The 23,822-nt window shown below is 45.6% G+C and overlaps 2 protein-coding genes across 9 annotated transcripts; both read right to left on the reverse strand.

Moving 5' to 3' along the window:
* Nucleotides 1-915: 915 nt before the first annotated feature.
* LOC131266406 (mucin-19-like) lies at nucleotides 916-16,824 on the reverse strand. Of its 5 annotated transcripts, none has more exons than XM_058268917.1 (16): nucleotides 16,374-16,824; nucleotides 16,042-16,122; nucleotides 9,764-12,710; nucleotides 9,200-9,290; nucleotides 8,921-9,134; nucleotides 8,499-8,844; nucleotides 8,282-8,405; nucleotides 6,388-7,699; nucleotides 6,185-6,316; nucleotides 5,920-6,114; nucleotides 5,190-5,844; nucleotides 4,954-5,113; nucleotides 4,565-4,845; nucleotides 3,469-4,499; nucleotides 2,791-3,057; nucleotides 916-2,708 (listed from the first exon to the last, which is right to left on the reverse strand). In XM_058268917.1, exons 3-16 carry the CDS (start codon nucleotides 12,358-12,360, stop codon nucleotides 2,635-2,637), a joined length of 7,479 nt encoding a protein of 2,492 aa, XP_058124900.1. In that variant the 5' UTR covers nucleotides 12,361-12,710; nucleotides 16,042-16,122; nucleotides 16,374-16,824; the 3' UTR covers nucleotides 916-2,634. The 5 variants fall into 5 exon arrangements, with proteins under 5 accessions (XP_058124900.1, XP_058124899.1, XP_058124901.1 ...); XM_058268916.1 differs by lacking the exons at nucleotides 16,042-16,122; nucleotides 16,374-16,824 and adding exons at nucleotides 12,868-13,021; nucleotides 14,417-14,538; XM_058268918.1 differs by lacking the exon at nucleotides 16,042-16,122.
* A 439-nt stretch (nucleotides 16,825-17,263) lies between these two features.
* On the reverse strand, nucleotides 17,264-23,723 carry LOC131266602 (E3 SUMO-protein ligase PIAS1). 4 transcript variants are annotated; one of them, XM_058269188.1, is made up of 13 exons: nucleotides 23,456-23,723; nucleotides 22,467-22,630; nucleotides 22,212-22,336; nucleotides 21,724-22,127; nucleotides 21,411-21,651; nucleotides 21,218-21,323; nucleotides 21,010-21,138; nucleotides 20,777-20,940; nucleotides 20,607-20,698; nucleotides 20,365-20,530; nucleotides 18,315-18,404; nucleotides 18,124-18,238; nucleotides 17,264-17,630 (listed from the first exon to the last, which is right to left on the reverse strand). In XM_058269188.1, exons 1-13 carry the CDS (start codon nucleotides 23,495-23,497, stop codon nucleotides 17,603-17,605), a joined length of 1,866 nt encoding a protein of 621 aa, XP_058125171.1. In that variant the 5' UTR covers nucleotides 23,498-23,723; the 3' UTR covers nucleotides 17,264-17,602. The 4 variants fall into 4 exon arrangements, with proteins under 4 accessions (XP_058125171.1, XP_058125170.1, XP_058125169.1 ...); XM_058269187.1 differs by having other exon boundaries at nucleotides 18,315-18,398; nucleotides 21,724-22,336; XM_058269186.1 differs by having other exon boundaries at nucleotides 21,724-22,336.
* Between the last annotated feature and the right edge of the window lie 99 nt (nucleotides 23,724-23,822).

Raw genomic sequence — 23,822 nt, forward strand, 5'->3', positions numbered from 1 at the left:
TAAACACCCTCCAATTGCAACGAATACTGGGCAACTTTTCTTTTTCTCAGCCGGAGGTGAAATTAATTATACGGATTAGCTCCCCTTTCGAATGATTTGTGGGGTGAGGTCGAAAAGATTTTCTCAAGAACCCTTCCCTACCGCATCATGCACATTTAAAGCATTTTTAAAATCGGGCACTCGCACCACCCACAACCAGACCACAACGCTGGGTGGGTGGCCAAAGGGATTGCATTGAACAGAAGGAAAAAAAACACTTCCCCAGGAAAAGTGTAATTCTGTTGCAGCAACGCGTTGCCATGGTTGTTATTTTCCAAAGAGAACAGACAATGATCCGACGATGGAAAAAAAAACTCTGTCCCCAAGCTAGAGGGACGCAAAAGGAAACAAAACATTAGCAGCACTTAGGACAAAACCAAAAAAAAAAACATGGACATTATCCGCATTCACCCTGCACTGTGGCTTTTCACCGAACTCTCGTCGCTGGAAGTATCAACATGGGTTCGAAACACGCAAATTTTTAATGATACAATATATACACATTACCCGGATTGGAACCAATCCACCTTTTCATATCACGGCACCAATTATATTGGTGCCGAAATTGAAACATCTCCACATGGGGGGATGGAAAGCTCCAAACCCTCATGTGTTTCAATAGGATCAAGATGGGTTGTTTTTCCCTACCTATCGCTCTCTCGCTTTCCACAACTCGAGCCTCGACGGGGGGAAGTTTTTAAATCACGAGTATTTCAATTACTGCCCGCTGATCGCGTTTCCGGAAACCGATGCTGCGTGCCATATCCCCTCCCATCCTCGTGTTTAACTTAGTTTTTTTTATTTTGTATGCCATCATTAATTCGTCCCATTCGATAATATTCCCAAAAGTAGAAGAACACCAATTCGATTCCTGCATGCAATTATCACTTATTCGCTATATGTAAACCAATCTGGCTCCTTAACACGCGCGCGCTCGATTTTCAATTCGACGTTGAATATACACAGTTGATGTTTATCCGCATTCCCCCGTCCATCGGGATTGGATCGGTTTAGTCTCTCCGGTCATCTACTCCGGCTGTGCGATAATATTTCCCTCGCACTAAAACCAATGCACGTTGGGCGCGTTGGCTTTATTTTCTGGTTTTCTTTTTACACCTGATAATTAAATGTATGCTTGTTTGTATGCTTAGTCCATAACACTCACTACTTTTCCACTTTCGCGTAAAGCTAACCCACCTCCTTCCGCCGGTCTTGCACTAAAGTTACTTTCTACAAAATTGTACAACAAAATGCACGGAAATTGCCGTTGGCCATGGTTTACTTTTCGTTTTCTGTATATATGTATATTTTCTACCGTTACTTGTCCTTCCCATTGGAAGGATATGCTGTTTTGTGTACTTTTGTTTTTTTCCTCTCATCTTTTTGTTCACACCTTGTTCCTTCTGTCGACACATGCCTACGTTCGTCTGTCATATTTACCATTGCGGTTTCGTCAGAGTTTTGTACAAAAATATGTATAACAGGGAGCCCATGTTATCGGTAGTAACAACAACTACCACCATGTTCAACACACACACACACACACGCACACACACACGCATTACACACTCGACTACCGAATGGTTTGGTTTGATTTGCCTTTTCAAACATTCCTCCCCAAGTTCGGGGAAAACTATCCTTATCTGTTGTTTGCGGAAAGCACCAACCCCACTGTTTAAAGCGGTGGTGCTAATTTGGGAAAGCTCCATCTGTAACTTTTCCAATCTTTGATCACTGTACGCTGATTTCTCTTCTCGCTTAAATAGCGTTAACAACGAACGATTATTAAAGTATGCCTCCGATCTGAGCTTCGTAATTGTTGGTTGTCTGTTTCTTTTCTCGTAGTCATAAAACAATAGAATGCTACCATAATGGATCGACTAGCCGATATGTTTGGCAGCCGGCACCCAACCGGCGGCATGTTATGTATATGTACATTTTTTTTGTTGTTGTATTCCTCTGCGGCGATCGGCTTTCGCTGCATTTGCGCAACATCGAACAGGTTCGAAAGGGTAACATAAAAGCGTGGTGTGATGGTTGCTAGGATTGTTCTAAAAAACCGTTACCGCTCCTTTTTGATTAAAACACTGGTTGGGAGGGCAGGTCTACTTTGATCTCAATCTTAAACCCGTTTTGTGCTCCGAAAAGCACCCGATCCAAGCGGGCTGCAACTAGAGGCGAAGGGGGAAAAGAAGCAGTCAAAGTATGTTCGCTTTCTTGTACTCGTACAGGAAAATCACAGGGACTCGTCGCGTGCTATTAGTATCTCTATAGAGAGGGTGATTACACGTGTCCTGTCACAGGAACATCGTAACCTAGCGCCATCTCCTTTCGCCGTGTCGGTTTTTTTATCCTATGTAACTAATCAAACGCTACAGGCTACGACTACCCGTCGCCCCTTTTTTCGTGTCTAGCTGCTTTCTAGGAATCATTTTCCGCGTTTGCAAAATCTGACAACATCGGGTTTGGATGAAGGATAGTAAGAGTAAGTCGATTATCAAACATAATCGAACCACACAGGATCTGCGCTGCTTCTACTGCTCAACTCGCTGACTGTTGAAGGGAACCCGATGACGACGGCGATTGTTTCTACTTTCACTTCGCCGGTGGACCCGTTTGGAATGGGCTCAGCACAGTAACGGCTGCCGCTTGAGGACTCGCGAGAACCGCTGTGGGCGGAGACGAAAAAGGATGCATGTTAGCACGATTTTACGCGAGATGCAATTGAAATGCAAAAATGAGAGTACTTACCTCCATACGGTGGTTGAAACATTGGATAGCCAAGCCCAACGTGTGTGTGATGATGTGTGTGTACGTGCCGCTGTGGAGGTGGACTCCGTGCTCCTTCTCCGCTTCGACCGGACCCGCCGCTGCCACCCGACGATTGCTGTTCCTTGCCCGGCCCATCACTGCTGCCAGGGCCACCATTATTACCAACCGGACCGCCGCTACTACCACTGTTGTTACTACTATTTACATTACCACCGCCACTTGTACTATTGCTATTGACTGACGATCCTGCAAAAGAAAGACGAAACCATGAGAGACGGTACCAAAGCAACGCTACCGAGAAAGGACCTAAACCTAGGGGAGTTGGATGAAAGGCAGAATGCATCTCATCGAGGGAAGAAAGCAAATAGGTGCTTCCAGGCGATACGAATCTTTGATGGAGAACTGAACCAGCCATTGAGGCGTTCGAAATATGTTCTGGAGGAAGGTTGCAAGACGTGAGGAAGACTAGCTCTTTTTACCGATCTTGAGCACAATGAACTAGCAACAGGTATCTTGGATGTCGGAACGAGGAAAAAGCAAAAAAAAACATCAAACAACCGAGATTCGCCATCAACTTGTTTTCATCAACATTCGTATCGCCTGAAGGTACCTGTATGGGAATGGTTAATCAATCAAAGGGCCAGGTTCGTGCCGTACCTTGCATATGATTGCCCGCCGAGGGGGCCTGCTGCGACGACAATGGTGGCGGTCCACCGCCGCCCCCACCACTACCGCCACCGACACCACCACCGCCCCCAACACCACCACCACCACCACTACCACTGCCAACGCTACCACTACCGGCATTAGATGGCTGTTGCTGCTGCTGCTGCTGTTGCTGTTGCTGTTGCTGCTGCTGCTGCGCGGCAGCAACCGACTGTTGTTGCTGTAAAGACAATCCTGCGCTACTACTGTTTGGTGGAGGAATGCATAGATTAGGATTTTGGCAACCGGGTTGCTGCGAGAGATTGGGACTTGATACGCTTACTTTAACGCTGCTGCTGGTTGGGCTTTTCAGTGCGCGCTCGCTAAGCTCGTGTATCTTGTGCGAGTTGTAGTACTGACTGGCGTGATGCTGCAGCAGATCGAGCGCCTTTGTGTTAGGATTCCGCGACAGATCCTCGGGCGGGTGGTTAAAGCGTGGTATTTGTAAGTGGTACGGTGGCGCATTGTACGGTCCGGTCGAGACGAGCATCTGCCGGTACATTTGGTGGTTCGGATCGAAGCCGAACGGGGCGGCACTCATGTAGAGCGACGGCGAGTAGTACTGGGACGTTGGTGGTGGCGGTGGACCTTGCGTTTCCATCGTCGGCTTTTGGCCCTCCTGCTGCTGCTGCTGCTGCTGTTTGATTTTTAGCGAGCTCTCCTTGTCCTCTTGCTTTATGCTCCCACTGCCATCTCTGTCCGACGATCCCTTGCCCATTCCCTTGCCGCTGCTGCCACCACCGGACGAAGACGACGAAGATGAGCCGCCGCCGGAAGATGATGACTTTGATCCCTTGCCCGACGGTTGGTTCGACACGGTGACCACCGACTGCCCGTGCAATCCGGACGATTGCTGCGGTGAATGTGGTTCGTCCTTCGGATTGAGTCCCGGTGGCAGCCCTGGAGGACCTCCGGGGAGCCCAGGTGGTGGCGGATTGCCACCACCCATTGAACCTCTTCGTTGGTCCGAGTAGCTAAACAGTCTGCAGATGGAGAAGAAAAATGTTTTACCCATGCAAGCCCTTAGTAATCGCATCGCCAACCGTACCTCCGTAGATCGTCCTCCCGTGACGTAGGTATGTGGGACGGAGGTGGCCCACCGGTTGGTGGACCCACGCCCAGGCCGTGTCTCTGGAACATACTTCCGTACGGTCCGAGTGATTGCGGTGGCAATGGAGGCGGCGGCTGCTGGTTCGGCCCGGATTGCTGAGGATCTTTTCCGTGACCGAGGCCGGGTCCGTGATGCCCGCTGCCACCACCACTGCTTAGGCCTGGTTCAGTCTTTATATCTTTCGTAGATTCTGATTTTATCAGCTTTGTTGCCATGAGCTGCAAAGGAGATGAAACAAAATGATGGTCAAATCGATTGAATAGTGCATCTTGGAATCACTCCGATAGTAATTATCTACTCCTATCCATCACAAACAAAATACTTACCGGTGAACCACCCAATTTACTGTACTCGCTAGGACTTTGGCTCTCTTTCGTTCGTTCCTCTTTCACCACGGGACTGTGCTTTGCTTCGTCCGATATGACTGACAGTGGCCCGTACGGTCCGGGGTCAAGGCCGGGGTAGTTGTAGCCGGGAGGTACGTAGCTATAAAATATCAAAACGTTAAACGTGTGATCACCTGTTCATCCATTTGCGTCAAATCGCGCGGCACCCCACTTACCTGTACGGATAGTAATGAGACAGAACTTTGCCACCCGGTGGTGGTGGTGGAGGGCCGGCGTTCAACATGGAACCATCCTTTACGTCCCCTGCACCGTGTGGTGGCGGGAGGCCCGTACCGGAAGCGTTCATAATCAGACCACCGCCACCTCGTCCACCGTCCGTCGGAGGAGGTGGCCCACTCGATGCAAGCGATGGTGGCGGTGGCAACGACGATGGAGGACCTTGCGGTTGGTGTAGAGGATGCTGCTGCTGGTGTTGATTGGCGTTGCTCGGTTTATTCATAAGATCCAGCGGTGGTTCCTTGTTTTTACTGTACTCGAGCGGGCCAACGTTCGACGGTGGCCCACCGGGTGCACCAAGATTCGCCGGTTGCGGCGGCACACCGTGCGAAACGATCGGTGGCGGAGGGGGCGGCTTGTTCGGGCCGAGATCGGCTGCCGATGGGAAGTACGGTCCACCGGGTGGTGGTGGGGGAGGTGGTTGCTGATGCGGCGGCAATCCGCCATAATAAGGATACAGTCCGTAGCTGGCTATAGGCCCCAAGGGACCGCCCGGAGTAGGATTGCTGTTGACAACGCCACTGTTGCCCGGTTCCGCTGGTGGGTCGATGGATTTTCTAGTAGCTTCCGCAATATGAGATCCTTTGGATTTTTCTGCAATTGCACGGAACGGGAAAAAATGTTGGGTCAATTCACTTGTCTTCCGGAGAAACCGTTGCAATAACTCACCACCTCCTCCCATGGGCAGATCGGTGGCGTCGGTCACGGGCGTCGAATCGTCGCTGATATCACTGTACGCCGGGCTCTGCACATCTTCCGTCCGGTTCGCTGCCGACGATGCCATCGAGTCAAAATCCGCAGCCGCCGGACCGGGCGATTTGCGGCTTTTCTTTTGCTTCACGTAACTGTGCGGTGTTTTGGTTACTAAAAATATTCATTGACATGACAATAAACATCGTGCAAAGGCGGGATGGGGCAGGACGGACACGCTTACCATCGCCAGGGGTAGAGGGTGTACCAGGATTCGTCATCAATGCGATGTTGGCTGGTGATCTGGTGACCGTCGCACCAACAACACTACTATTTGCTCCCGATACAGCGGCGTTCGCGTTCGGATCTATATCGTCTTAGAAGAGGAGAAACAAAACAAATCATTTAGTATCGCCTGCCATGATTAAGCTTAAGGGAATGCGTTACCATTCAATGATGTCGATCCACCTCCGGTCCCGGCTGAACCATCAGTACTGCCGGATGAGTCTTGTTGCTCCTGGGAAGTTGCAGCCGCTCCTGTCGAACCTCCACCGGAAGGTGCTTCACCGACGGAGGTTGCTTGTAATAAAATGCTGCCGGAATTTGGTGTTGTGCCGACGGTTTCGTTGGAGTTACCACTGGTAGGGTTGTTGTTGTTGTTGTTGTTGTTGATTGTGCTGGCAGTGCTGCCGGTGGTGCTGGGGGACTGTTGTGATTTAGAGCCTAAATTTTGCTGTGACAATTGACTAGACATCGCTGAAATGCAAGTAGTAGCGGCAGACAGTGACGGTGATGAAGCCACCAGCTGCCCACCGGAGGAAGCGATCGACGCCGGTGATGGCGCTGAAGATGATGTAGAGGATAGGGCTAGCACAAGCTCGCTGGTTGTGGAAGTTGTTGCCGACGGGATGCCACTGCCGCTCATTGGCAGGGGCGACGCGGTGGCGGTGTTAGAACCCGTCGTTGGTGACGGCGCTATCCGCTGGGGTGACTCTGGGGCCTGCAGTGAATCCTCGTCCATCGACGAAGCACTGCCCGCATGCGCATGGCTCTGATGGTACTTCAGCCCGTTGGCGTGCTTGTACTTTTTGCTGCAGTCCTGCTCCGGACATTCCAGCAGTACCGGGGAGATCGCACACGCCGCGGCAGTACTACTCTTAGCCTTCTTACACGCCGAACCACCACCACCTCCACCGGACGCTCCTCCGATAGCAGCGGAACCACCGACACCACCCACTTGCACGTTCAACCCCGTGCCCGGATTGACCTGGAGCCCGGAATTCGATTGTCCCCCTCCGGTACCTCCTCCTGCGTCACTTCCACCAACATTCGAACCGTTGTTAAAAGCGCCCCCGCCACCACCCCCGACGGAGGAAGAACCACTGGCCATATTTACAGACGCGGGATTTATCACATTGTTACCGGTGGCGCCCTGGCCACCGTTGTTACCACCACCACCACCACCACTGCCGGCGCCGAGTGGTGACGGTGATTCGTCCTTCGATTTGCGCTTCTCCGCTCGCGGCGGAAGAAACGCGACCGGGGACGTGGAAGGTGTGTTCGAGGATCCGACCAGGGCCGCTGAAGAACCACCGCCGTTGTTGGGCCCGAGTGCGTTTGCGCTCGGCGTCAGGGTCGGAAGCTTCGAGCCTCCAGTGGAACCACCGACGCCACCAACGTTGGTAGCTGCAGTTGCCTCAATGACACCACCTCGGCCACCTCGTCCTTTCGAACCGCCGTTTCTTAGCTTACTGTGCATCTGTTGAAGAGTGGGGAAGAGGTAAGCGAAGATACAGAATATTATTCAGTGGGTGACCTCTTATCTAAAACACACTTGAATAAACAACCGATCCGTAACTTAAACTTTTCGCTCTAACTGAAACCGATTCCCAACTAACGATGTCGCTCATTTAAGTTATTGAGATTTTTATTTTGCGTGACGAGTTTTTGCAGTAAATTTAAACAAATTGAGTGGGGTATTTAAAAAAAACCCAAGAAATACTGAACGCAACGATATCGAACTACGAGAGCAATTGGATGGCCACCGTCATTTTTTTCGCGCTAGCGGAAGTGTGAAGGATGTTAATCAGTAGATGAATGAGTCGGGAAGATCAGTTTACAGGATTTTTCAATCGATAGGGCAAGCTTAAACGAGTTGATTGGGAAGGAAGCGGAACAGTAGGAAACGAACATGCTATAAAATTATGTTTAGATGCGGTTGGAAACTAACTCGTTGCTAACAGATCAGTTATTTATCTACCGATTACGATCAGTCCTTTGAATTGCCTTTAAGAGACACTAACGTTAGCAATTAAAAAAAATACATCTAAATAATACATACCGAGCTTCTAGTTTCTGTGAAATTGCTTAGATCGTTTGACGGGAGCAGTGTGGAGCTGCGGCCACGTTTTCCCCGCCCTTTCGGTGTCCTCGAGTCCAACTCTTCCGTTGGTGAGTCACAAAATCTGAAAAACCAAGGAACCATTCAATACACACGATTCTTTCTTGTAGCGGACAAGAGAAATGCGGCCTAAACAGGGACACGTTGTTATGTTTACCTTGGTGGCGCCCAATCGTGCTTGGTGCAGTCGATAAGCGTTCCGACGTAGGTTTTACCGCGCCAGGTAACGTTCACCACCAGCACACCACCTTCCGTTTCGTGCCACACGATACCTTCCAGCGTGACGGACGTGCCCGGTTCACACGGTCCCAAACAGTCCGGTTCAGTGATCGTGCCCACCGATGTCCCAACGCAAACGTCCACCATATCCTTGCGGTCGGCTTTGTGGCGTTTCGCGGGCGGTGGACTCGAGCCCCGTTTATCATCGTGCGTCGAAAGCGTCGTCGAGGACATACCGCTGGCGGATGAGGTAGTAGCAGCACTGTTGGCAAACATGCTCACACCTACAATAGGAAAATAATATTATTGACACGACAATAAATGTAATATCCTATTATCTTAGATCGAACAGTTAGTTACCCATCAAACTAGTACCACCTGCCACCCCCATATCGCCTGTAACTGCGCTCGCCATAGAGACTGCTTGCAGTTGTGCCTTCAGTACTCCCGAGCCGGACGAGTGGATATTGTTCACAATATTGCCACCGGTGTTGGTGGTCATGCAGTTATTGCTCGATGAATTGGCTGCACCACCGTGTGGGACGCCTGGACCGGCTATCGCAATACTTAACATCTAAAATCAGAGACAATTGGTTTGATTAGTAAATGAAAAGAAACTTTGTCTATCGAAGTCCTTACCTTATTTACATCCTTTCCCATTGGTGGACCTGGTGCGTTCGGTGTGTTATTGTTGCCACTTCCGAGCGTTGACGAAGAACTCGTTCCAACACTGTTGAGAAAAAGGCAATAACTTATTTTAATCCCGACAACAATTAAGGATTCACGAAAGGAAATATGGATATTGTCCGTCTGCGCCCAGACATGGTCAGTCTTACAAAAAATAATAGGCCAATGGAGCCGTGAAATACAAATTTTAACATTTTCCAAAATCTAGATAATTTACAATCGTTTCTGTCAACAGGCACTGCTGTGGGATTTATTTTTCATACTTGGTGTAGGAGCCATTGATTTACTTTTAAATGAGAAATCAGTTGTTGAATGTTAGCTTGCTTAGTTTTAACATAGTGACCAGAAAGCTCGGGACGAATGTCACCGAATGGACTCGGAACGATATAAATTTGTTGAAAGTATTGATAAGTTATTATAGTTTTAGTTAGGTTATTGAAATAGCCTAATTTACAGATTTAGTACTAAGAAGAAGCATGTTAAATCACACTAGGGGCATTTAACTGCTAAACCTACCTTGCATTTCCCTGACTGCCTCCGCCGGGACCTAACCGATGTGATGGAGTGAGTGCCATATTGCCAGAACCCGTATGATCACCTCCGTTGCTTCCGGTCTTGGCGTATATGCACGACGCGCTCGAGCAGGGCTGTTGCTGCTGTAGAATGCCATTAACTTGTACATCGTGATGCACGCAACTGCAGCTTCCCGCCGCTGAACGACTGCTGCTGCCGCCGATGCCGGTCCCCACATCTACTGAACCTGCACCCCCCTGTGACTGATGCTGCTGCTGTGCAGACTGATCGTTCTTGTCGCGCTGGTTGTGATGGGTGGCCTTGTCCTTTCCTTTGTCCCTCCGGTGGCTACTGCTGCCGCGTTTATTCGAGCTTTGGGGTGGCTGCTGCGACGGATGCTGTTGCTGCTGATGGGACTGATGCTGCGACTGATGGGACTGATGTTGCTGCTGCTGCTGCTGCTGCTGCTGAGATGTAAGATTATTGGAGCAACCTAGCTGTTGCTGATTACTACTGTTGACGCCACTACCGGTCGACTGTGAAGAGTGTTTCTTGCCGGAACTGCTGCTCATTCCACCGACTGTACTGCTATTCATGACGCTATTCCCGCTACTCGGTGCTCCACTGTTACTGTTGCTGTTGCTCAGCCCGGTGCTACTACCACCACTTCCGTTTGACGTACTGTTGATGGTGTTGCTACTATTGATTCCACCGATGCCGGCACCGCTTCCACCACCATGGTGACTACCTCCCGATGTGGAGTTTCCTGCCGAAAGGTTTCCGCCACCACTGCCAGCACCGGATCCGCCACCGCCCATACCCGTATTATTATCGGAATCAGTCGTTAAATGTGATCCTGGACCGGTGGCGCTTAGGGCGCTGGTAGAACCGCCAACGCCGGCAATCCCGGCCATCGACCCACCCAGTGTGGTGGTAGTGCTCATACCAGTCACACCGGTTGTGCTGGTCAGTGCGGAAGACGATCCTAGGACCGAACCGCCACCTAGCGTGGCGATGCTGCCACCCGTACTCAGTGTGGCCGTGGTCGGCGTAGTACCGTTTTGGTCCGATTTGACGATTTCGTGCTTTGCTTCGGATGTTTTCGTGCCAGGCTTCGTGCGTTTGATTTTCATTTTAAGCCCCTTGTCGAGCGTCGCCTGATGGTCAACGGACAGCTTGGTCGTCGACTTACTACCCGAGCTGCTTGTAGTCGAAGACATGGTGGTATGGCTGCTACTGACGTTGCTGCTACCGGTTCCGGTAACGGTGCTGCCGCTGCTGCTACTGCTGGTACTGCTGCTGCTGCTGCTACTACTAGTTTTACTTCGTATGCCGCCGCTTGTTGTATTCGAGAAATCCGGGATATCCACACTAGCGTGCGGCTTGACTCCCGGGCCCGTTACTGTTGCGACAGCAATGAGACTGTTTGCAGTGGCGGCTTTTGGTGCAACTGCTACTGTACTAGGAGTGCTAGGTACACTCGAAAAGCTTGAGGTGCGTGTTTTGGTTTGCGATCCGTCTCCACTGTTTCCTCCTGGACTCGCACTACTGCTGCTGTTGCTGGTTCCACCGCCTCCCGACTGTTGTTTATGACGATGATGATGGTGATGATGATGATGGTGGTGGTGATGGTGATGATGATGACCTTTGGAACTGGTGCCGCTTGTACCACCGCCTGCGACTACTTCGAGCTTATTCCCCGAACCAGCCGCTCCTCCAACAGTATCACTTGTTGCCGGAACCTTTGTGCTTTTTGTAGTGAGAGCAGTATTGCTGCTGGCACGTGTTGCGTTGCTATGGCTACCACCAACTGATGCTGAAGACGACTGTTCGCCACTACTGGTTGATAGATACGGTAATACACCGCCACCACCGGATGCCGATGGATGGCTGTTGTTTGATAGTGCACTGGTGCTCGAATTTGGCTGCAACTGTTGCTGTTGCTGTTGCTGTTGCTGTTGCTGTTGCTGTTGCTGTTGCTGCTGGTGTTGCAGCTGCTGCTGTTGAGTTGCACCAGTTTTTTCAATATCGGCGTCAAGATCAATTATTAGATCGCCGATTCCGACGTCCCACTCGTTGTCGTCATCAAAGTTTGAATCCTTTATATCGCTCACCGCTGTCTCTGCTGACGACGGGGCCTCCGAAGCCGTAACGGCGGTCGATACCCCACCACCACCTACAATGACGTTACTGCTTCCCCGGCCGATCACACCCGTCGCTGGGGCTGGCTGGTGCTGAAGCTGATGATGATGATGAATATTACGCTGCTGTTGCTGCTGCTGGCTACTTTTGCCGCTAAACGAAGCGCCACCGCAGTCGACGCCGCTATTGCTCTTGCTACCGCTTATACTAATAATGTTGCTTCTACTACCGTTGCCACTACTGCTGCTGCTGCTGCTGCTGCTGGCGCGTGTGCTGTTACTGTGGCTGCTGTTGCCGCTGCTGCTGCTGCTGCTGCTGCTGCCACCGCTGCTGCTGCTACCGCTGGTACTCGTAAGATTAGTTCCTTCGTTATTGCTATCAGTTCCTTGATTCATTAAGACCACCTTGCTTTGGTGGTGGCTGCTGCTGTTCGCCTCGTTGCGATTCATTGAATCCATGCAGTAAAGGAGTCCGGGGCGTCCGCCACCAGCGGGCCCATCAACAATCCTTGCCACTGGTGAGATCCGTTAACGCTAACGGCAACGTCAGACAGCGGCAATGGAGCACGATAGGACGCAGTCGGGATCTCACTCTCGTCAAAATGACCTGCATTCGCTGGGACCTTTCGGCGAATCGATTGGCCACGATCGCAACCGGTAGCCACGACGGATACTACGGATGAAGAGGTACGACGATCAAGGCGACGAAGGCAACCGTACGATGCTTCTTGACCAAGCTTTCTGGTATTCAGCGGTTGCACAACAGTATCGAAGGGCCACGGCCCTTGGGCCAACAATACCATTTTAATCTGCAAGAAAATTGGAGAATCAAAGAAGTGTGATGTTAATCCTTTTTTTAAGAAATTTTCCTAGTTCACCTCCGTTTACCTCTAACCCATTAATATTTCTTATTTGAACATTAACGTTGTAAACATGATTCGATTTAACCGAAAAAAATTATCTTACCGTATAAATTTTATAAACTCATTAATTTCTCTGAACCATTTTCACGGTAGAACACAATTCGTTTTTCGTCCACGCTAGGCAAACCTTTTTCGCTGTGCTAGGTTTGTTTCGAAACATTTAAGGTACTTTGTCTTAGTTTAGTAGCGATTGTTTGCTATAATAATGAGAAGGTAAATTCAAAACACTACATTCGTACAGAAAATGGAATAAACTGTTGGTCAACTTAAACTTTAAATGTGAAATCTTTTGCACAATCGTTATCAGAATGCGTAAAACATGGTATCTCCAACAGTGTTTTTAACCAAGTTTCACGCAAAAGTTTAACAAGTTTTAAATATTACAACTGCTACTACTAGAAGTGAAACTCCTTCTCGTTCTCTCGCACAGTTTTTGTTGATTTTCTTCCTGCCTCTCTCATTATAAATCTCGTAATAACCATTTTCACACGGCGTAGAATGGTGTTGGGCTGTGAAGTGCACTTTCTGCATGAGATGGGCAGTGTGTTTCGATAAACGTATTAGTATGACAAACTGCACCCCGAGCAGGCACGCATACACGAAACGCATGAGCTATCATCCATCATCTCCACTTCGTTTTGGAAAAAACTTAGCATGCCGAGAATGTCGAAGCATGCAAACATGTACACGGCCCAAATGTCCGCCTGAAATATATGCGACCCAACGGATGTTCTGTAATCGGTTTCGCACGTGCGATTGTTGTAAACGGTTGTTGTTTAATGTTTCTTGGCCGGGCTGTTTGCTTCCCGATAAAAGATCCACACGAAATAACATCGGTCACGGCCCCGAGAAGAAAGTTTGCTTTTTTTAAAGAACACGCGTAGATTCACACAATCGCATCAACACTGCATTCATCTTTACGCACACACATGCACACGCAGGAACCATTGCCGCACTAGCCGTGCGAAAGAAGAGCATCACAAGCGTGTCGCCAAAGAGTCCCCGGCTGCGACTGCAAGCGCACTTCAACCGAGCAGCATAAACACGGTTCACGCACACACACTCCTCCATCCATCAATTGTGCTCGCGAGGACTTGTGCGCGGGGACGAACCGCAACAAGCGTGGAGACAGGACAGGAAAGGACGATGTTTCTCGCGCAGTCAACGAGTATGCTGATTTATATTGTGTAAAAACTCATCATCTACGCTCTCACTCTCGCACGTTCTTGCGTCTTCCCCTTTCCATCCCATCTCCCTCACTTCTTTCCTTTTCCTGCACGATTGCTCTCTTCTTCCTGGCATTTTCTACCAATTTCAATTTGTGCGTAGCAAACAAACAACATTAGACAATCCTCATTCTAGGCAAACGATTCAAAGCAGCTTGATCAACGAGAAACGAACGTGCATACATTTTCCACGCACAACATTTCGCTACGTTATGCGGAATCCGCACATACGAACGAATTTCAACTTCCACACACTTGAGGGCGAAGCGATTCGCGCTGGGATTTTCTTCCACCGAGCCCACCGATCGTCATGACTTTGATAGCCGATAAAATGCGTTTCCTTGTCACGACCGCCTTAATGTGTACCTTTGCACGGTCGGCCAACACTTCGGACGCCGTTTTTGTTCACTTTGGCGACCGTATTGTTACATTGCATGCACTTTTTTTCGTCAAAAATATGTTCATTCTAAACCTCCAAAGTAGCCGTCCAAAGTGACGCGTTAAACTGTGTTGTAATAAAAATGGATACCCGTGCATTCTATGTTTCTGTTTTCCTTGTACAAACACAGTCCGCTCACCAACACAATAACGCCTCGAGTTTATACTCGATGCCGGCCGGGGTTGAGTTGAACCGCTGGGGAATCGCTTGACGACGTTTGATCATTTTTTAAACATTTTTGATAGATTCCAACAAAATATGTTCGCGGAACTAAGATAAATATGACATTTGAAGAAAATTCACACCAATGCTCCCACGGCACGCGCCTGCTACATAACTGATTTTGCAAATAACTTTTTCAAACCAGGTTGTATGCTCTTCATTCTGATTGTACAACATAAAATCAAACACGTTCAGAGAGCTCGATTATGTTCTCCCGGCTACCTCCCAACAGTACAGGGTGACCCCAAAGGACATGTATCCTTCCTTGTCAGCGATCTTTTGTTTCGAAGACAATCGGTAGCAGTACTAAGAGATATGGAAATTACAAATGAATTACACATTTTTCGTGTTTGTTTTTACTGAGTTTACTTTAACTAGACTTGATTATGATAATCAAAGTTGCACTATTTATTTAGAATAATTTTATCATTTCCTTCTTTGCAGCATTTGTTCAAGCTTACTTTTGCTTTTATATAAGTAATATATTATTTTTATTGAAAACAATTTCCATCCATACTGAAAATCCTAGGTGTGTAGTCCTTTTACACAATTTTTCATAACTTGTAAAAATAACATAATATAACAAGGAACTTGTGTTATTCTTTCTAAATGAAGAAAATATTTCTCTAAGTTGTATTTTATTGTTTTTGTTGTTGTTGATATTGTTTATTTTTGATATTGTTTATCATTATTGAGTATTATAGGAATGGTTCAAATTTAAACAATACGCGATAAAGCAACGTAGACTTTGGTACTAACTTTTAAAATAATTGTACAGTTTTACATTTTTTACCACGCTAATCATTGCATTGATAGCATACAGTTCATTGCAATCATTGGAAACTGTAAAAAACAAGTAATTTGGACAACGTAATCGTACTCTTCTTTCAAAATCTTTGGTTTCATTTTAAGCTTTAAGCGTTCGAAGATCTCGCCAAGCTTTCCAATCTTGCCGAATCAGTGATTGAATAGCTAATTGTTTCGATAGTTCTATATTTGATTTTTAATTTTCGTATTTATCACACGTTCAAGCTCAATAACATTAGATTGGTTACGTTATACGCCGGGCCCATTTCATTCAAATAACCAAAACTGTTAACACAAATAAAAATACATTTAACACTTGTGCACTTCATGCACCAAATTAATAACAACATGCGATCTTTATAACAGCTTATTTACAACTCCCAACTCGAAGAAAAAAAAAACAAAAAAACTTGTTTGGCAGCATGGAATAAGTAATCTCTAGTAGCCGCCTAATCGCTGTACGATCATCCAATGTTTACTGATATCATCGAGTTCACAAAACAGTCGCACGATTCTTCCTTACCTGAATAATAAGGTTGAGCACTTATTTACTGCTTCTATTCCACATTATTTATATTCTGGCCGCTAAGATTCTCTAAATCTGCTAACAAATACACGGGTTTCAAAACACTTTCCGCATTTATATCAGAATTCACAATTGATAACGTAAACTGAACACTATTTGGCTCTACTAATTTCCCCCAGGACGATAATTTTACACTACACACACCGGCATTAGTAGGAAACTGGAAGGATCAACGTTGTTGCCACATACACACACACACACATACTCATAAACGCATTTCCGCACGTCAAAAACACTCACACACCCGTGAAACAGTATTCAGCACTTACATTCGCTGGCGAGGACAGTGTTATATGACTGGCAATTCTTTTTTTCGCACGAACTACGTTCCATGGAGCAGGAAAGTTTACACTCTTTCCAAAAGAACATGTAACATTGCCTTCGAACGTTTCACACTATCCTATATGAATATTACACAGCTAAACGCGGGCTAATCGTTTTACACTGGAAAGGTGCGCGCACGAACCACGGACGCGTTTTGATCACTTTATTTTTTACGACCGAATCCTTAACCGCAGTCGCCACCGAAAGTGCACGGCCGAGAGAGCAAGGAAGTTACTTTACGATTGCCGGACGCAAAATCGATACACTGAAGCGCTGCCACTCCGCGAAACATTGACTGATTTTGCAGCAAGCGTCCGACTAGCGTCGTTTGTGCATTGTTTTAAATGTATTTTTCAGTCATTTTTGCACTCTTTATTTACGGATTGAGCCATCACCGACGAGCACATACCCCACTGCCAATACAAATATGGAGGATATATGATTTTGCAGTCAATCATCTTGCAGCCGTTCTTACCACATGTGCTACGTTTACACATTTCGCTCCAGCACTTCACGTCAGCTAACACTGACCGTTACTGATGCTGGATACGGTTTGATTGCACGTCAATTGACGGAAATGACAGCCAGGATGGAGGTGTTGAATCTTTCAACTAGGTGTTATACTTCTATCGTAACGGTCGAATTTAGTTCCACATAGAGGGCGCAACAGTATGACTAAATTTGAATGTAGCTTACAGAAACCGTTACAAGTCGCCGTGAAAAGTGACCCGACATCACCCTGAAAGCAGAAACTCGAACGATGATAAAACCAAAACTACTACATTTGAAAAATAACACGAACCCTTTCGGAAAACATTTACTATTATGCACCAAATACATGTTTAAAATTTTTTATTAATCTTTACAATAACTAAATGTGAAAAAATACCTCCTGCCAAACGTGAAATTAACATACGGGATTCCGGATATGGAAACAGCTTTTTCCGCTTGGTAAAAAAGAGAGCACTCGAAGATGTGTTATACGGTAGATATATAATAATTTTAAATTTCTCCGAAATACTCAGCTCCGAATGTCAGCGTGAGTCGAGAGTAGATCTCTGAATCTCTTCTTCAAATCATAACAGCGTTCGAAATCGCCAGACCGAAAAGGACGGAAGAAGAACTGGCTGAGCTTTACGGATTTGTACACTGAAATATGCGGCCGGAGGGTTCCTCATGTCCTTGAGATATAATCATACAAACTGCGAAGTAAGGTTGAAAATCAATCAATTTTAATGAAAGTAAATTGCGTTCTTTAGCACAGCTATTACTACAAAGTTCTACACTTTACCGCTATGTTTACATTAGTTTATCAATATTAAATACAGTGTTCGTCTACAGTGAAAAAATCCCTGCATTTCACTCCCTTGTGTCCATTTTAGTTGAATTCAACCAGAGAAAAGTAAGATTCTATCTGAAGTACGGATCAGTTCCAGGCGTGCTTAATCGAAGAAGACCTCGAAGAAGATCAGTTCGAGGTGTACGTTTGCAAAGAAAAACTGAGTATGAGTATGACTGGTAAAAAAAATATGTACAATAAAAAGAATGGACCTCAATAGTGAGGCAACGTCAGCCGTCAATGGAATGGTCGGTCAGAAAGGTTCTCGGTAACTCAACTATATGTGGCATTAGGGCGTGCGAACGTAGTCAATGCTGCTGGAACACAGCGAAGTTTTAGACGGCCCGCTTTCTTACCTTTGCAGGGCAAGAGGATTGTACTGGAAATTCAGCTGATCCGAAGCAAGAGCAGACTGCTGCTGCTGAGTCAGGGCATGGTATGCCAACGACGGTGTGGTGGTCGAGGAAACGTCTGTAAGCAAAACAATCGATAAAAAATACAAGCCACTGAATATGCGAGTGTAAATTTCAGATAAAAATACTCTTACCGTTATTGCTGCCATTTTGTGACGGATTCGGTGTCGAAGGTGGGGAAGGTGAATCAAGCGATATTACTGATGATGAAGGATCCTCTGAAACTTGGGAAACAGAAATAGCTGTAAGCATTGACATCTCACTCACAGGATTAAATTTATGTTTCTTCATCGAACAAACTTCAACAGGAACATGCATTAAAAAAGTATTATTAAACCTCGTGAAATCCAAAACTTATATGTCCAAAGAAAAACCAAAAACTAAATAAAAACCAACCGTTGTCCAGAGTTTATAGACGAAAATATGAAATATATAAATAAAAATTGCATAGCAACATATACTTAACTTAACAACATCATACAAACACAAAGCAAATGCAACCGATGGGTCATGAACAATAACAGTAAATTAAACTTCTTAACCCTCTGTGTTGCATGCAGGCCTCTGGTTCAATACAAAGAATTTAAAAATTTCGATATTGGCATTGGCGTGTATAGTTTGCGATATACAATGTGCTTGGCACAATATTATAATTCACATCATGGATTTTTAGCTCACTATAAGGTAGTGTTTTTTATTCAAGTTATTGATAGTAATAAAAATGATGCATCATATGTTTTTTGAGTACCCCTTTTACAGTTATTATCTTAGTATCAGCGTGGTTGAAATGGAAAGTGTCCCTTTTTATAACACAGCCTTTCACGTAAACACGCTCCCCCTCAAGAGTATCATCGTTAGGAGTTGGAACGTTCGTTTGCGCTGTTTTTTAGCTCAATTGCATTTTGATCGAAGTTCTTGCCACCACTTTATGGACATGTATGTATCGTAGTGATCGCTATGCGATTCAACGTTACATTCCTATTTCCCCTGGGATTAATTATCTTCGCTATCTAATATCTCTTCGGTGATGACCACACTCTCGCTTCCAACGGGGTGGTGTTTTTCTGGGTGCGTAAGAGCGGTGGCAGAATGTGTGAAGAAAAAAAGGAAGAGAAAAAGAGACACGAAGAAAACAATCCACAATTAGCAAATGCGGTTAGCGCCAGGGCTAGCTAATCGATAATTTATGTGTAGTTTATGCGTTTTTTGATTGAATATTAGTTTTTAAGGGAAACGAAAAATGTGTGCAGACTCTTTAACGAAACTCCCAAAACAATGATTAAATAAGTAGCTGTGTAGTGCAAGCTACATAGTACGCAATAATGTGCTAATAAAAAATAAAAGTATATAAAGAACTCAATAAAACTTACAAAAAGAGAATATGTAACAAAAGAAATCAAACTCAACTCTAATAGAAGAGCCTCTATCGAACAGCGACTGTATTAGTTTAATTAGGCTTCGAATTGTGCCAATCTCAACATACATCAAAATAACTACATATCTTGCTTACATTAATGTCTCGAAATGTTCAAATTTGAAATATGGCTGTATGAAAATAAAATCCAAACAAGTGCTACACCAACTTAAAACCAATTGAGTTGATATTTTTATCACTTCAAAATTTCTCTATACATATCATTTTTCTGATGTCTGAGAAAATGCCACAATGGAGAACTTTTAATATAAATCAGAGAAAAGTCAAATATGTTCAGTTTCTCTTGACGACGTAATGCACTTATTTGGATGAGGGGGGGGGGGGGGGGGGGGGGGGCAGGACTTGATGGGCCAAAACAAAGATCATTTAGGATTTAGGAAAGGAAAAGGCCACAAACTTCAATATGCAATAAAGAATAATAAATACTTGTTAAATATTGGAGCTCTTGATATGTAGTTAAGTCGTTTATAGTAAACAGGGGATGAAAATATTCTTCGATTCCAACTCTTCGAAGTCCATCAACAATGGAGAAATTTGAAAGTGTGTAACAAAGATAAAGTAAAACTTTTATCTAGGCCACCTCCAATACGTTTCAATCCGTCATTGTGACCGATGAAAAAACAGTGAAAGGAACGTTACTACGGTTTTTGTGAGTTCAAAACGGAACGTAACATTTGTTTTCAAAATGCCAAAGTATTGTTCAAATGTTTGAGTATGTTTGTTATGAAAACTAGTCCGTTGAGACTTACCGTTTAGTTTTGAGCGAGTAACTGAACCATTACCAGCAGAGGAAGTTCCAGCATGAGCGGCAGAAGATGAGGAGGATGTTGGATTATTAGAGCTACTGTTCGAGCGATTGTTTGCCGGTTTTTTTTTCGGAGCATCGTCATCGGAATCACTGATTGTAAGATCGACCTGTTAAATGAAAAATCATGAAAAGTTGAAAATCAAGACTTATTCGATCAGCTGGAACCAGTAGATATCCACTAACCGTTTCACCCGACGTCGAGCTGGGTTCGTTGGTCGAGATGACGGATGCCTGTGCCACAATGCTATGTTTCGGAGGATCCGTAGTTATTACTTCTGCAATTAAATTAGCAGAAAATCCATGAGTGTTCGAGCGGCTACTCCGAATACCTATTGCCTATCTTAGGCACTCACCAATATCGTCCGATATGACTTCCACTTTCTGCACCACTTTACCAACCGAGTCATCGAGCGATTCGCTTTGCTTGATGTGCGTACTCCACGATCCATCCTTGTGCAACTGTATTTCCGTGTCCTCTGGTGAAAGTTTGGTCGATGCTAGTACCTCTTGAAAGTAACTGATAAAATATAAACCAATTATAAGATTCATGAAACATGAAATGAGCGCGCAGAGAAACAAGTTTTACCCATCGATCACTAAATTGTCATATACCGCCGGTTTGTCACACACCGGACAATTCCAGGTAGGTTTCCTTTCATTCATCTGTAGATACAATGAAGCATCGAAGCACTGAAGATGAGAGCAGGTGGAAGCTCTTCAAACACCAAAGAATGCAACAAATCGAACGTTAGGGGGGGCGCAATAAGTTAAACTCCTTTTCGTTCAAAGCTTACCGGCATGGAGTAGTCATGCGCATTTTTCCGAGAGGACAAATCAATGACACTTTTAGCATCGTAGTAGCTATTTCCGAGTCTGCGTCCTCGTTGAGTTTTTCTTTGACTAAAAGTAAAAAAAAAAAAAAATTAAAAAAACCAACAAATTGGTATGCTTATACAATTCAATCTACTTTTATAATTTAACACTTACTCAGCGCACGCGTATAGTCCGCTGCCTTGACACCTTTTTGCTTCATGCGCTGCAGCAGCGTAACGGAGCATAATTTGCGCACCAAATAACAGGCGGCCGCGTAACACCGATTGTACTCCGTGTTCCAAGAGACGGAGATGTGATTTGCCAACAGCGGCGATATCTTCACGTGTGGTGTTATGTTTACTGGCCTCGGTGGTCTTTTTGGGTCGACGCCAGGTTTGTTGGTAGGAATGGGGTTCTGGAAGACCAAGCAACCTTTAGCGAAAGAAGTGTTTGTTTAGTCAACAAATATGTTCACTCTTAAGCTTACCGGCAGGGTGCAGAGCTTATTGTTCACTTTCACTACAATATTCGGCGGGAAGTAGTCCTCTTGCTCGCACGATGTCTCAAGTAGACAAAACCGCAACTGTACTTGTATGACGTGCTCAACTTTAGACAGATTACGGTAGTCCCGGTGAAGTGCGATGTCCTCCGCTTGCTGCGGCGTTAGATGGAAGTAAAACGATCCTTCTTGGTTACGCTGCGTGTTATTGCTGGGCATTAGCGTGGATGGTTTCAGCAGCGTGGCCAGGACATCGAAAAAGGCAAGCTTTTTAAGCTTCACATCGTTGTGTACTGGGAAATTGTAAGGAGGAATTTCCATTCCATTGCCATGTACCGTACTGACGCGGTTGTCGTTTGTTACGGCGTTATTGTACTGCTGCTGGTACATCCCTGGAACCGTACGGGAGTTGCTTACACCGTGAATATTGTTGTTGACGAGAGCACCGTTAGTGGTGGCGTTGAGATGGGGCCCACCAGAGGCTAACAGCGTTTGCACTGCTCGTGGATTGTTTTGCACCGACTGCAATACGTTGGCTGCGAGCTGATCCGACCCTGCCGAGATGCTGTTCGCGGCCGCCACCTCTTGCGCCTCCTGTTGACTGCAAAAGAAATTTTGATTGTGAGACTAGACAGCAGACGATCCCCGGGAAGCTTCCTCTGTTAGCTTGCAACGCACAACTACCAATAAACTCAACAGATGTAGGGTTTGGGACCAAGCTGCAAACTTACGCTTTACGATGCAACTCACGCACTTTATGCCTCAGTACGGAAATATTTTGTCGCAGCAATATAAGAACCCGCTCTATCAACTCGGATTTGCGACCACTACGGCTGATGTTATTCTCCGCAAGCAACTGTTGTAGATCTGACACTCTGAGTTGATGCACCAAATCCTGAAAATAGATATTTGATCTTATTTTGAGTTTCTAGAATTTACCTGCAGAAGTATTGACTATCAGTAATCTACCAAGGATCGGTTGGCTACCAAAGCTCTTCGATGCAACCACATGGAATTTGGATGATCAAAAATTAAAAAAAGTTGCGAAATGTCTTCCTCAGGAAAGAACTTTGCGCGCTGTCAAACGAAATTGCCCATGTGGTTTTATTGTTCTTAATATTATTATTACAGAAAAAAAAAACATATTTCTTACCCCAATCATCCGCAACTTACACGTACAACTAACTTTGAACTAAACCCTTGAACAATCCAGGCAGGGCATAGACAAAATAGCCCTTGGAGAAATGCAACACACATTAGAGGACCATGTACATATGTACACAGATCACCTAACTGCACATTGAGCACACTATCACGCTATTTACCAAAGAACTATAAAATGGATTCATATCTGCTAGCAGATTGACTATAGCAATAAAAAAACTCACACATACACACATACTATTGAACGCTTGTTGATGCTAGCGCTATGAAACAACGACTCGATCGTTGTGACACAGGAATCGTTCTGTTTATTTGATGCAATTTATGTACAATACAATTAGTTCCAAAGTTTAGCTTTAATACATAACATACCTAGTTAGCTTTACTCATTCCTTTTGTATCTAACCCAAAAAATATAGGATTAAGGTAGACAAATAGAGGAAGACAAAAGTAGACAAAACTGGACCAATTATTTAAATGCCCCTAGAGTTAAAACAAAAACGATCAACAATCACTGGTACGTAAATTTGTTTACTAAGCAAGCTGTTTTACTTACCCTCAGTTCAGAAAATTCAGCGGCTTGCCGCGTTTTTCTCATCTTCCACGGACGCTTCGGGACCGAAAAAGTTCGGCTGAAGTAGGTGGTTGATTTTCATAAGATTTACTGAATGTTTTCTCTGTAGAATTGTATGTTTTTCTCTGCCCCTACATAGATGACTCGTTCAAAACAATCGAGGGCAAATAACGTTAAAGCTTATTCATGAAAAGGGGTATTTAAACGTGTAAACTAGCACTGCTTCTATCGTAGCCAGGTAAAACGCGACTCTGCGATACAGAAAAACTCCATCGAAAAGCAGCAACTCAGCGAGAATGTGACAAGCAAAGCTACCAACCTAAGCTGTCATTTTAGGTGATCGTAATTT

The sequence above is a fragment of the Anopheles coustani genome, chromosome 2, assembly GCF_943734705.1.
Source record: "Anopheles coustani chromosome 2, idAnoCousDA_361_x.2, whole genome shotgun sequence".
Taxonomy (NCBI): domain Eukaryota; kingdom Metazoa; phylum Arthropoda; class Insecta; order Diptera; family Culicidae; genus Anopheles; species Anopheles coustani.